The sequence below is a fragment of the Eupeodes corollae genome, chromosome X, assembly GCF_945859685.1.
Source record: "Eupeodes corollae chromosome X, idEupCoro1.1, whole genome shotgun sequence".
NCBI classification, from domain to species: Eukaryota; Metazoa; Arthropoda; class Insecta; order Diptera; family Syrphidae; genus Eupeodes; species Eupeodes corollae.
This window is the reverse complement of record NC_079150.1, coordinates 3,890,766-3,903,042: the sequence shown is the minus strand read 5'-3', so window position 1 is coordinate 3,903,042 and position 12,277 is coordinate 3,890,766. Positions and strand designations below refer to the sequence as shown.

The window sequence follows — 12,277 nt, the reverse complement described above, 5'->3', positions numbered from 1 at the left end:
TTATAAAATTTAGTTGATTTTAAAAGAACTTTATATTTAATTTAATGCATTCTTCATGTGGGGGAATTTTTTTTTTTACAATTTAATGGTAGGTTAGGTTAGGTTAGTGGCTGTCGAAGATGGAGACGGACACGCTTAGGCCAGTTTAATGGCCCATTGTGATACCACATGAATCTTAAGGCTTCCTCCTAAGCTCAATGCAACCGGTTTGAGTCCCTTACGAAACGTAAGAGTCTGATATGACTTACATAGATCGTTAAAGAAGAATTCTCCTAGGTAATTCTTGAGTTGTCGAGCCAGAGCAGGGCATGCGCAGAGAATATGAAGAACTGTTTTTTCCTCTTCCTCGTCCATACAGCTTCTGCAAAAGTCATTTGAGAATACGGCTAGTCTCGTGGCGTGCTTAAAACAGTGTCCGGTTATGACACCTATTTTCGAGCTTACATACATATATGCGATCTGCTTAGAGATAGCAAGCAACTTGAACGTTTTAAATCCAGTGTTGGCCAGATGTCTTTTGTGACTTGACACGTGGTGATGTTGTTCCATCTGGTGCCTGCCCTCCTCATTTTTCACAACCCTGCCACTACTGAAATTAGGTATCGCTACCTTCATACTCTCGTTGCTACCAACAGCATAAGAGGGTCCATGGATTGCCACTGCTTCCTTCTCTGTGTTGGCCACAGGAGATACGTCAACAGGTTTTGACGCTAAACTGCCGCCCGGTCCTGAAGAGATACCGGTCTCATTGTTCTTTTAATTTTTGTTTTGTTTTTGCACATCTTTGGTCCCACGAGTTGCGAAGAAAAGAAGATATTCGCGTTATACACATAAGGCTTGTTAATCCGGAGGTCGCCAGGTATCCGGATACTCCGTTAGAGACTTGGCTATTTTTGAATTGAGCCCCCAGCCAGGCTGATCATCGGTACCGATCGTTTAACACATTAGATCCAGCCCAATAAAGTTTAGAGTTGGTAGGGGAGGAAGAGATAGGGTGATGAGTCAGTTGATGTTAAATCATCATTCTGATATGTAAGGAAAAGACTGAGATTCGGTAACAGCAATTCAGCTAGGTTACCTAGAGTGAGAAGGAGCTCAAGAGATATGAGCGCTGTCTAGCTTTTTCGCCATTACAACGTAGGAGGTGGGATGGGAGTTTGTGACATAAACGTGGCTGGTATGCCTTGTTTATGTGGGAATGGGAGATGATTCTGGGAAGGTAGAGGGATAAGAACGTCCTTTAGTTTTAGGACTCACTGGAGAAAATTCTCGATAATCATTGACCTTAGTCCTTCTACAACTCGACAAGTTCGACGTTAAGAGTAGAAGAATTTAATTTTTACTTTCAGATAAATTATGACCTGAAGAAAATTGAATACATTAGACCTTACCACGAAGATCCGTTTAATTGAAGAGATTGAGGGAGAGTTAAAAAGGAAAAGCAAATTGCTGAAGATTTTGTTTGTTTCCAAGAGTATTCTTTCTTTGATATGGGCTGAACGAGAAACACTAAGAATTCCGCAAGATTTTGCTGATATTAATTGGTTACTTTAAGCGGACAAATTTTATGAGTATGAAAGTGTTGACAAAGCTGTTTTTTAATGGTTAGAAAGTATGCATAGCAATAGTGTACCTATAAGTAGTCCAATCGAAAAAAGAAAGCACTGGAATTTGCGTACAGCTTAGAGTTTTAAGGCAAGTAGTTGTTGGCTTATCAGATTTAGAACATAGTATTTTTAGCAAAGTCCTTTCTGGTAAAAGTGTTTCTGTTGATAATAATAAAGCCAATGAATGGAAGCAACTGATCTCAGAAGTTGTTCGAGGATTTATTCCCGACGACATCGTCCGGTTTGTGGGGTCCAACATGACAGGCTCAGGGAAAGCTTAAGTTAATAAAATATTTGCAAGTTGAGTATGAAGACAACCAACTGTTGAAGTTATGTTTGTAGATAATGAATAATTGCGAAGGCCCATACAAAAAGACACAGGACACAATTTATATTTTGATTAATTAACAAAGTCTTTATTTAATATTTAGGTTGGTACAACATATATAGTCTATGTACTTTTGTTTAAATTTACTTTTTTGATTTTCTTTTATAATTTTATAACATTTGCAGAATGAAACTTACTCAGACTAGAGACGAGACAAGACTTTTAAAATAAAGTAAGAGACAATAATGAAAGAGATAAACATAGAATTTCAACTTTACAAAAAGGATAAGTCGACTGAATAGATCAGTTGCGTTCCAATTGATGCCGAAAAATACTAGGCTCCCGTGTCCAACTATTGTTATGAATCATGCATGCATATCCAAACTAATTTGGTTGGAAAACTTTTTTTGTTGAATATGTAGGTATAAGTCCATTGGATTACTTTACACAACCGTTTTATTTTCTAATTCGAAAATGTATTTTGAAATATGAAATCATTTAAACTTGACAAATTATGGATTCAAAATCATATTGCAGTAGGTATAAGTTGATGAATAAATTACTTAGTGTTAATTTTTATCGTTTCTGTTGGAAAGCAATGACAAAAATATGAGTGCCTTTCGTGTTGGATTGAAATGAACTTTCTGATTTTACTATTCCAATAAACCATCTTAACAAAATTTGAGTTGTAATAAAGTAAAAACATAGAAATTTAATTGCCATCTGCAAACTCATATTTTCGTCAAAAATTGATTTTTTTGTGGCGTATGGAACACTAGTTGAATTATTTTGCTTTTTTTTATTATCGTTTTAGTGTGCGTGTTAACAAGTGCGGTGTATCTATCAAATTTCTTTTTAAACATTTCTTATAATCGTATTAGTATTAGTTTCTTAAATCAAAAAATAAACAATTTATTTTGCCTCCTGGAATGCAAAAACGTGAAATTTGCATTTTATATCTAAATCAAAATTAAATTAATTTATTTTACCCATGGAAAACCTTATAAGGGTGTAAATTAAGAGGTCGTTATTACATACATTTAAGTGAATTCCTTCAAACTAATAAATAATTAATTTAGATTTATCCTTACGTGGATATCCTAAAGACAGTTTGCCAAATATGCTAAACAAAAAATGAATGTAACGATAGGAATAAAGCTTACAACAAAAATCTATAGGTCATTAGCAAGTGTTTCCCACTCTTCATTATTAAAGGTACATTGTTTCCATCAATTTGAATATGGTATTCTGTGGTCAGGGGTGGTTTGCTTAAAGAATATATTTGTTTGAAGGGTGAAATAATTTTTTTATTGGCTAGGAAAAATTGACTGCCATAATTGTTGTAGGTGATGTAGGCTGCTTTCTGTCTTTATGCTAATGCAGGTTTGACCAGAGAGAACAAAAATTGAGTTTAAGAGGTCAGAATAACTCGGTCAGCAAGCAAGGTGGTGGTCGAGCGAAGTATTTTTAGTGACCCAAATACAGCTTTGTTTCTATTTTTTTTATATATAAATATTTTGAACTAGTTGAATAAAGGAAGACTATATTAAAATATTTTTCAAAAATATTTATGTCATGGTTTAAAAGTGAACTTATATTGGTTTCTATAAAAATTAAGCTTTTTATGAAATACCAAACATCCGAGAATTTATTGGCTTAACGCAGATAAGGTGTTCTATAACATTAACAGTGTTCTGTGTTTGATAATAATGATGAATAAAAAAAATTCAACTATAAATTCTCTACTTACTTTTAATCAATAATATAAATATAACCTTTAATGTGGGTCTATAAACAAGAAACATTTTAAATTTCCTTTTATCGATTATGATTCTATCTCTATTTGGCATTTAAAAAAGTACGAACTTTTGTGGTTTATAAATATTTTAACAACAGACGTAACGTCAATACTAAGTTTAATGACATTTATTAGAATTATTATCTGTCGCCAAAATGGGTGAGAACGTGAAAGTGGTTGTTCGCTGCCGTCCTATGAACAAGAAAGAAATTGACATTAATTGTAAAGTGAGTATGAGAATAGTTAATTACCAATAAATCAATCGATTGAGAATGACAAAAATGTATTTTTTATTAACTCATGTTTTTTAATAGAAAAAGCAATAAACCATTCCACTAAGTTAAGAAATGGTATTCTTAAAATGTTTGTTTTCTTAAGGTTTTTCAGAGTAACAAAAGCTGGTTTTATCTAGCGTTATCCTATTTTTCTAACTTAATCCTCGATTTATGGGAACTCAAAACTGGATAATTATAATAAATGCAACAAAAATGTCAAGCTTCGTTTACCCCTGTCTGGAAACCTTTGACAAGTTCCTAATTTGAAATAATCTTTCGTTATAGCGTGATTATGGCTAAGCTAATACGCGTAAGATAGTTAAATATTTTTACAAATAGGTCCAAAATTCGTAATGATTTTACTATACTACTCTTCTGTTTTTCAGAAAATAATGCTGAACCTATTTATACTTCTATATATTCATAATACTCAATGAGTAGAATTAGCTCGCCAGTTTCCCTGTCCCTGTCGTGCATAACCAGCCTTAGAATCAATAACAACATTCAGAATCAACGACTTTGTTATTTTCATCATACATTTAATTCAACAATTATATTATTATTCTATTCGATTTGTTTGTTCTCTAAGATCTCCTATAAAATCACAATAATGCGGTTTTCCATGTGATAGTTTCGGATTCCTTCCGTGACGCAAGGAACACGAATGGAATTGTATCGTTTTTGTTTGTAATTAGATAAGTGTCAATTCGTGTACGTGTTAACAAGTTCGGTTGAACTGTCAAATTCCCAGCTAAACATTTAAAAAAAAATGTATTAGTATTGGTGCAAAGAGGGGCCATTCTGCCGAAAAATCCAGATCTGCAGATTTGAACTTAAATCAAAAATAATTCAATTTATTTTGCTCCGTGGAATGCAAAAATAACAAAAATTTATATTTTGACAGTTCTGGATCAAGAATAAATTAATACATTTACCCATGGAAAACCCTATAAGATTCAACAGACAACATTCAATCCTTGCACCTAACGGTTTAGGTGCAAACAGATGTTTGTTTTTCAAATACTTTTAAGAAGTAATCAATTTTTTGATTTGATATTGACATAAAAGTAGACTTTATTAAACGCACTTTCAGTTTTTACGATACAATTTTAATATATTTTTTGAAATTGTTTTTTTTTTTTTCATTAAAAATAAAGGAAATAGTAAAAGTGGATGATTGTTCAGTTACTATAAGAAATCCTTCTGATTACACCGCACCAGCTAAGACCTTTACATTTGACAATGCATATGCGTCTAACGCACCCACTGAAGCTCTCTACAATGACATTTGTTATACTTTGGTTGAAAATGTCCTTGAAGGATACAACGGAACGATTTTTGCCTATGGTCAGACAGGATGCGGTAAATCACATACAATGCAGGGACCGGAAAATATAGCTGCTGATCTTTTGTCTAACCAACGTGGAATTATATCCCGATCATTTGATCATATATTTGAAGCCATTTCCGTCGTAACCGGAGTTCAATTTTTGGCGCTAGTTACCTATTTGGAAATTTATAATGAAAGTATACGGGATCTTTTAGCTCCTAATGAAAATGTTCATACAAATCATGCCTTGAAAGAAATTCCCGGTGAAGGGATATCAGTTCCTAGTTTGTCAACGCATACAGTTCACAATGCCAAAGAATGTGATGAATTGTTACACATTGGAGGGAAAAATCGAATGGTTGGGGCAACTCTTATGAACGCTGGTAGTTCAAGATCACATTCGATTTTTACAATTAGTTTGGAACAAATGGAAACATCATCAATAGAAGGTAGTGAAAGAAAGCCTGGAATTCGTAAGGGAAAGCTTAATTTAGTGGATTTGGCTGGTTCGGAACGACAAAATAAGACTCAAGCATCTGGTGATAGACTTAAAGAGGCAACTAAGATAAATTTATCGTTGTCAGCTTTAGGTAATGTCATTTCAGCCCTTGTAGATGGAAAGACTAAGCACATACCTTACAGAGACTCAAAGCTGACAAGACTTCTTCAAGATTCACTTGGAGGAAATACAAAGACGCTAATGATTGCTTGCATATCACCGGCAGACTATAACTACGATGAGACTTTGTCAACACTCCGATATGCTTCTAGAGCTAAGAATATATCAAATAAGCCAAAGATCAATGAAGACCCAAAAGAAGCCTTGCTACGAAATTACCAAGAAGAGATAATCAAATTAAAAAGGATGCTTGAATCGAGTCAAACGGGAACACAGCCAAATTTGTCTATGGAAGACAACACAAGATGGCTAGAAACTGAAAAGGCTAAAATCCAACAAGAGTATGAAAATAAAACAAAGTGTCTGAGGGAAGTCCATGCAGCTCAGCAAAGGGAAAAAGAAGAACTAGTACGGGACATGGAACGTTTGAAAACTCATTACGACAACCAACTAAAAGACCTTACCAGAGTTGAAACTAACAACAATATCTTGGAATTGAGTAATCTCAATGAACCTCGTTTATCAATTTCTTCTGCATCCAATGAAATCCAACTTGAAGTTCAAAATCGTATTGAAATGATCAAAAAAGCTCTTATAGGTGGTGAACGCGCAAATGACATCCAGCTCAAGGAGAAACGACATAAGAAAAAACTTGCTGCTCAGGGAAGATTGAGTGCATTAGCTCATGCACTTAGCCGTGTTGAGCAGTCTGACGATAGGATTCTGCTGCAAGGGCATTACAGCAATATTCAACAAGAACTTAAGATCAAAAACGAATCGCTCAAAAACTATCGTCAAAAAATTAAAGCTTTGGAACGGGAAGTTTCTGATTTGCAGTCGGAGTTTCAGTTAGATCGGGCTGATTACTTAGAAACTATTCGACGATTAGAGAGGAACATGAAATTTTACCAACAAATCATAGAAATGGCATTGCCTATTTTAAGAAAAGATGGGAAATATTGGTAATAATTTTTGTTTTTTTCTATGTGGCATCTTCTAAATTATTAGTTTAAATGCAGGGATCCTGATGAAATTATGAGATCTTCTACATGGAATGATGATCTCAAAAACTGGAAACTTCCCGAAAATTCAATGAATAGTTTTAAGCTACCATTGGCTGGTGAGTATGGATATTTAATTTCCTTCTTCTTCAAATTTTAATCTAAGCCAAAGCTTTATTCATCTCCAGTTCGTTTTATATGTATACAGTTACTAGCACCAGCAGCACCCATCGTCTTCACTCGGCTCTGTATCCATTGACTTTTCCTTACCGAACAAATTTCAATCGTAGCGTCACTCTTATAGATGGCACTGTCTGTCGCTGCACATAAACATGGACATTTTCTCAATGACTAAAAATTAAGATTTAGTTAATGTGGGTTAGCATATGTTTCCTAAATTTTGTTGTTGTTTTGTTTTTACATTTAAGCTATTGTGGTTATTTTCTTAATTGATGTGGTTTTCCGTCAGATTAATATCAAGTTTGAAATCAAACTACCTAGGTATTATTTTCTAGCGAATGGAAAACCATATAAGCACTTTAGATAGGTAGATATTTTTATAAATTATATTCATATCACTGATTGTGTTTCATTTTTTCTTCCAATATCAGAGATTTTTTTTGAAAATTGGTATAATATTTTTAGTTTCGGCACCCTGTTCTCAAACCCAACAATTTTTGACAGATAATGAAAGCAAAGACAGTAATGGATCCGGAGATGAACAGGTTCGTAATTTTGTCTTGTTGATTTAAAATTCAATTTTGAGTTAAATTGAATTGTTTGAGTTTTAAAGAAAACTTTTTTTTTAAATGTATACCCATTTACATATACCCATTTGTTTGATTTTGACAAATAAAATGTTGTAATTTCTTTGGTGACTACTTCACGAGATATTAACTTTTTAAATATACATATGTGTATGTGTGAAACTTTGTCTGCAGAGTATATTAATTTAATGCAGAAAGTGGAGTGATAATCATTTTTTACTCAAAAAAGTAATATCTGATTTTAATATAATATATAATGGCAACTCTAAAAACTAATTTGAAACTTAAGAAAAAAAAACAGAACCAAATATCAAACAAAGTTTAACGGTTCCTACATTTCCGCAATTATTTCGTAATGCAAATGTCTTGTGTTGGACTACTACTACTTTTGAATGATAAATAAGAAACAACAAATTATGTTCCCGAACTTAATTAAAATTTGCTCTGATTTAAAAAGTACATGGTATTTTTTACTCTTATTAAATATTTAGCTCATTTTGATTCCAATATAAATTTAGGTAACTGCAATTTCTTCCAAAACACAACAAACATTTTAAAACTTTACAGAAATTTGACAGTTTGACAGATAATGATGACATCGTTAGTAACTACTTTCGGCCACGCCGCAATATCGAACTCGCACATCAGAGAAAAGGTTTTAGTAATTGGAGAGGTAGAAATTTAATTTCCTTTAAGAAAATCCACAAGAATATATTTTTTTAGATTTTACAAAACGCAACAGACGTTTACAGCTGCAACCACCAATGTTACCACACAATTTAGCGATGAATACCAACAAATATTTCAATAGATCGAATTGGATGAGCTTGAGTTCAGCTGCTAGTAGCACCAACAACAATAATGTCTTATCATCTTGGCTGCCGCAGAATCATAAATCAATGAGTAAAACATGGTGCGCATTAACCGGGCAATCCCCACTGGTTAATTCAATTTCATCAAATGGAGAAGATGCTGGTACATAGCCTCATTTTTGAATAGCGTACGCCAATGAAGTTCAAACTATGTTTTGATGCTTCCTTGTTAATATGTATACCTACCATTTTTTTAAATATTATATATATTTTTTTAGTTAATTTCAGAGATGGATTTCCATTGCAGCAGTCACAATTCACTCCTAAGTTTTCACCAAATTCAAAAACCAGTGTAAGACTTTATCCAATACCATTTGAACCGGCTAAGGAATAATATTGAACTATTTTTTCGGTGGCCTAAGGAACAATCAAAACAATATTGTATAAGATAAATAGATCTCAACGGGAGCACACATGTTTTCTGTATTACTTCGTATGTTTTTGTAGGAATAAATTGAAATATTAAAAATATATATTTTTAAAACTGTTCTAAAATGTTTGGATATTTCTTTAAAACAATGCAAGCATTGAGACATTTTCAATTTGAAACTGATTAAGACTACCTTAAGGATCTCATGTTTATCTTTGTATACAAATTTTAAAACTACTATCATGAGGAGGCACGCTCGGCCTGACATCTTTTAACGGACTTCCTAAACAGTTCGTTCCAGAGAATGTGGAATGTATTGAAGTGGGCGTAAAAGTAAGCGAGAATGCCAATATTATTGTAGATCCATATACTTTATGAATTTAGATAGTGTGTTATTACACTCAGACTTTCTGTATGCTGCGTGTTTCGCATATTTTCTTTTAAACACCCATCCCATCAATCTCGCATTATTACCCTAGGATGTTTTTCGGTTGCGTGTTTTTGACACTTCTCTTTCATTTTTTGTTCTCATCCACAAAGTCCAAGTGTGAACATAATTAAAGAAAACTGCACTTTTTACTACAGCAATGATTATTGACATCATGAATACGGATAAAAATTCCGAATAATGTAAGAAATAGGAATTGGATTGAAATCTGGAGAAAATCCTTCATTTTCTTGACAAAAGAACTAAAATCAAATGATAAAGTATTGTTTTTAAATTATAAAAGGATGAATGAAGAAACTTTAAACCTGCTTTTCATTGAAAACGATATACAAAAATACAATTTTGAGTCCTAGAAAAGTTCGCTATTACTTTGTTTCAACGGGTGAAATATTCCAAAGCTTAAACTACTATGCTAGACTCTTTCAATCATTGCTTCATTTAATTTCATTATAAGGTCTTTGCTCCACTTGAATTTGTCCGGTGGAATATTTCTTGTTCACTCGGTAACAATATAAAGAACAATAAAGCAATGCCATAATATAATAAAGAGAAACGTCAAAAACCGTCCAAGACTTTTTAAAGTATTTCTTTTTCACCTACTTTCTCTTTCGCACTTATTGCGTCTTTCTAAAAACGTCTAAGTGTAATAACACACATAGCCATAAAAAGCCTTATATGTATATAAGTGCCTTCTAATTAACAAATAAAAAAAAAAATATCTAAAAATCTACATTGATGAAGTAAATTCCTGGAGTTGGGTTTAAATTGAATTGAATATTTTGACATCGGCAGCAATATATCATTAAGGAATTGGAAGACATTTAAATTAAATTCAAAGACCTACAATTTATATTAAAAAAGGGAGATGAAATTAAGATAGTTTCTGTTTTATTATTTATAAAAATATCCTACTACTACTTCCCATAAGCTTAAGCTTCACTTCATCATACTTTTGAATTAAGTGAAACAGAGCAATTAGCCAATTCCCGGTGGATTAGATTAAATCAATGACTGCCCACATCTTGAGGAAGGAATTGTATACAATCCTTAAGGCCCAACTATAATAGGCCTAAGCTAGCATATGCGCGCATAAGTAAACGTGCGAATACAAAGAATCTCAATACGAGTGAACATAATGAAGTCTAGCTCCGTTTCGTTCAATTATTCTCAGTTTCGTTAACTTAAGCAAACTTAAGCAAGAGCGATCCCAGTAGATCACCGCATAAGTAAAATCTGACATGTAGATACGTAAGCAAAATTGCCTTTTGGCTATGCAGTAATTTCACAAACTTAAATGAATTTTCGTTGGGTTTTTGACATAATCTTAGGTTTGCTTATGCCTATTATAGTTGGGCCTTTAGCCTGTCGGTCGCTGGCTGAAAGATGTACTTTGCATTGCACAGATGGTGACACATGACGTGAGTGTGCTATTGCTATCAAATGCTTCAATTGATCCAGCTTCTATTTGATCCAATTTACTTGGCAATGAATGACCAGGTAAAGTGTCAACAAATAAAGCGATCCCTTAACTTCATAGCCACATTTTCGACACGTATATACTTCTCGACGAATAAAGTATGTCAGACCGGTTTTATCTTCTGCCATTCTAATTCGGGTTAAAATTGAGGACATACGAACCTATCAGAATAGAGCAATTTGATTGCTAGGAACAAAATATTGTCTTCAAGTGAAATTTTAACTAAAAAATAAAAAACAAAATAGTATTCATATAATTTGTGCTTTAAATTAACACACTTACCTTGAGTTTCTATTTCTTTGTGGCTCTATTCGCAGACAGCGACGAACTATCAATTTATAATTACCCTATTCAACAAACAAAACAAGAGTGGTATAGTTTTGAGGTTAAGTTGAGCGCGAACAATTTATTCGTTGCAATGTGGATGGTATGTGGAACGCGAATAGAGTTTGACAGTTCGTAGCAACCACACTCCAGTTCGTTACTACCAAATTGTTTTTACAAAATTGTCTTCTTATAGAGAACAAAATGCAAATTTTATTATCCTAACATTATTGACAATTGGTTTCTTATAATTTAAATGTGTTTTTGTTTGAAATTCACTTTTTGAAATGTGTAAAATCACGTTTGTTCGTCTTTTCGTTGTTCGCTCTTATGTGCAAGGCTCTTAAGAATTTTATAAGGTAATTATGGTCTATTCCAAATAGTCCTCGTTTCTGTTAGGATAGTTTTCTTTTAAACGTAAATTGCTTAAAACCGGAGATTTCGAAAGTAAATTATTAATCTTATAGAATCACCATTGAGCTCAAAAGAAATTTAATATAGATTACAGATTAAGGTTATCTCTTATGTATCAAATTGTTACGCACCTATAAATTCATCATCGTCCGACGAATCAATTTTGACTTCAAAGCTTAAAAATGTTTCTCTGCTTTTTGTGAACAGCTGAAAGTTGTTTTTATTTTTGACAGTTATCTCAATACTGCTTTCCAACTCGGTTAACAAGGTATCTAAAATTCCACCAATCCAATATACCCTATCCAAATGGGTCATCATTTTTTTACGAAACTGAATACAAAACGTATATTAATAAGCTCTAAATAACTGTATGATAAAAATATTTTTAAACTCGAATTGAAGAATGTTATGCATAAAAATTAATTTAAACGGAATCATTCTCACGATTTCTAAATAAACCTTTAGAAAAATTAAGTTTTTTTTTGAGAAATCCAATGGCGTTAAATTTTTTGAAGCAATCAATTTTAGCAGGTACATTATTAAATCTTAAAATACCAAAAAAAAATATTTTTAAACATACAAGTGGTTAGCTTCTTCATATTGGAATAAGCAAAATTTAAGTTGTACAATTATGGTAAAATTGATAT

The 12,277-nt window shown here is 32.7% G+C and overlaps 1 protein-coding gene across 8 annotated transcripts; it reads left to right on the top strand.

Annotated features, from left to right (window-relative positions):
- Positions 1-3,245: 3,245 nt before the first annotated feature.
- LOC129953338 (osmotic avoidance abnormal protein 3) lies at positions 3,246-9,092 on the top strand. 8 transcript variants are annotated; one of them, XR_008782498.1, is made up of 7 exons: positions 3,255-3,960; positions 5,166-6,919; positions 6,977-7,077; positions 7,604-7,683; positions 8,293-8,398; positions 8,449-8,773; positions 8,826-9,092. XR_008782498.1 is itself a non-coding variant. In XM_056066454.1 (7 exons), exons 1-6 carry the CDS (start codon positions 3,889-3,891, stop codon positions 8,706-8,708), a joined length of 2,373 nt encoding a protein of 790 aa, XP_055922429.1. In that variant the 5' UTR covers positions 3,255-3,888; the 3' UTR covers positions 8,709-8,725; positions 8,816-9,092. The 8 variants fall into 8 exon arrangements, 5 of the variants coding, with proteins under 5 accessions (XP_055922431.1, XP_055922430.1, XP_055922429.1 ...); XM_056066454.1 differs by having other exon boundaries at positions 8,449-8,725; positions 8,816-9,092; XM_056066453.1 differs by having other exon boundaries at positions 3,256-3,960; positions 8,293-8,380; positions 8,449-8,700; positions 8,816-9,092.
- The last annotated feature ends 3,185 nt before the right edge of the window (positions 9,093-12,277 follow it).

What these genes read in the sequence shown, in the direction of transcription:
- LOC129953338 (XM_056066452.1), top strand. Translation starts at nt 3,889, where the DNA reads ATGGGTGAGAACGTGAAAGTGGTTGTTCGCTGCCGTCCTATGAACAAG. An exon ending in TTTTAAGCTACCATTGGCTG is followed by an intron (nt 7,078 to 7,603) that starts GTGAGTATGGAT and finishes TAATATTTTTAG; the next exon opens with TTTCGGCACCCTGTTCTCAA. An exon ending in AGGTTTTAGTAATTGGAGAG is followed by an intron (nt 8,399 to 8,448) that starts GTAGAAATTTAA and finishes ATATTTTTTTAG; the next exon opens with ATTTTACAAAACGCAACAGA.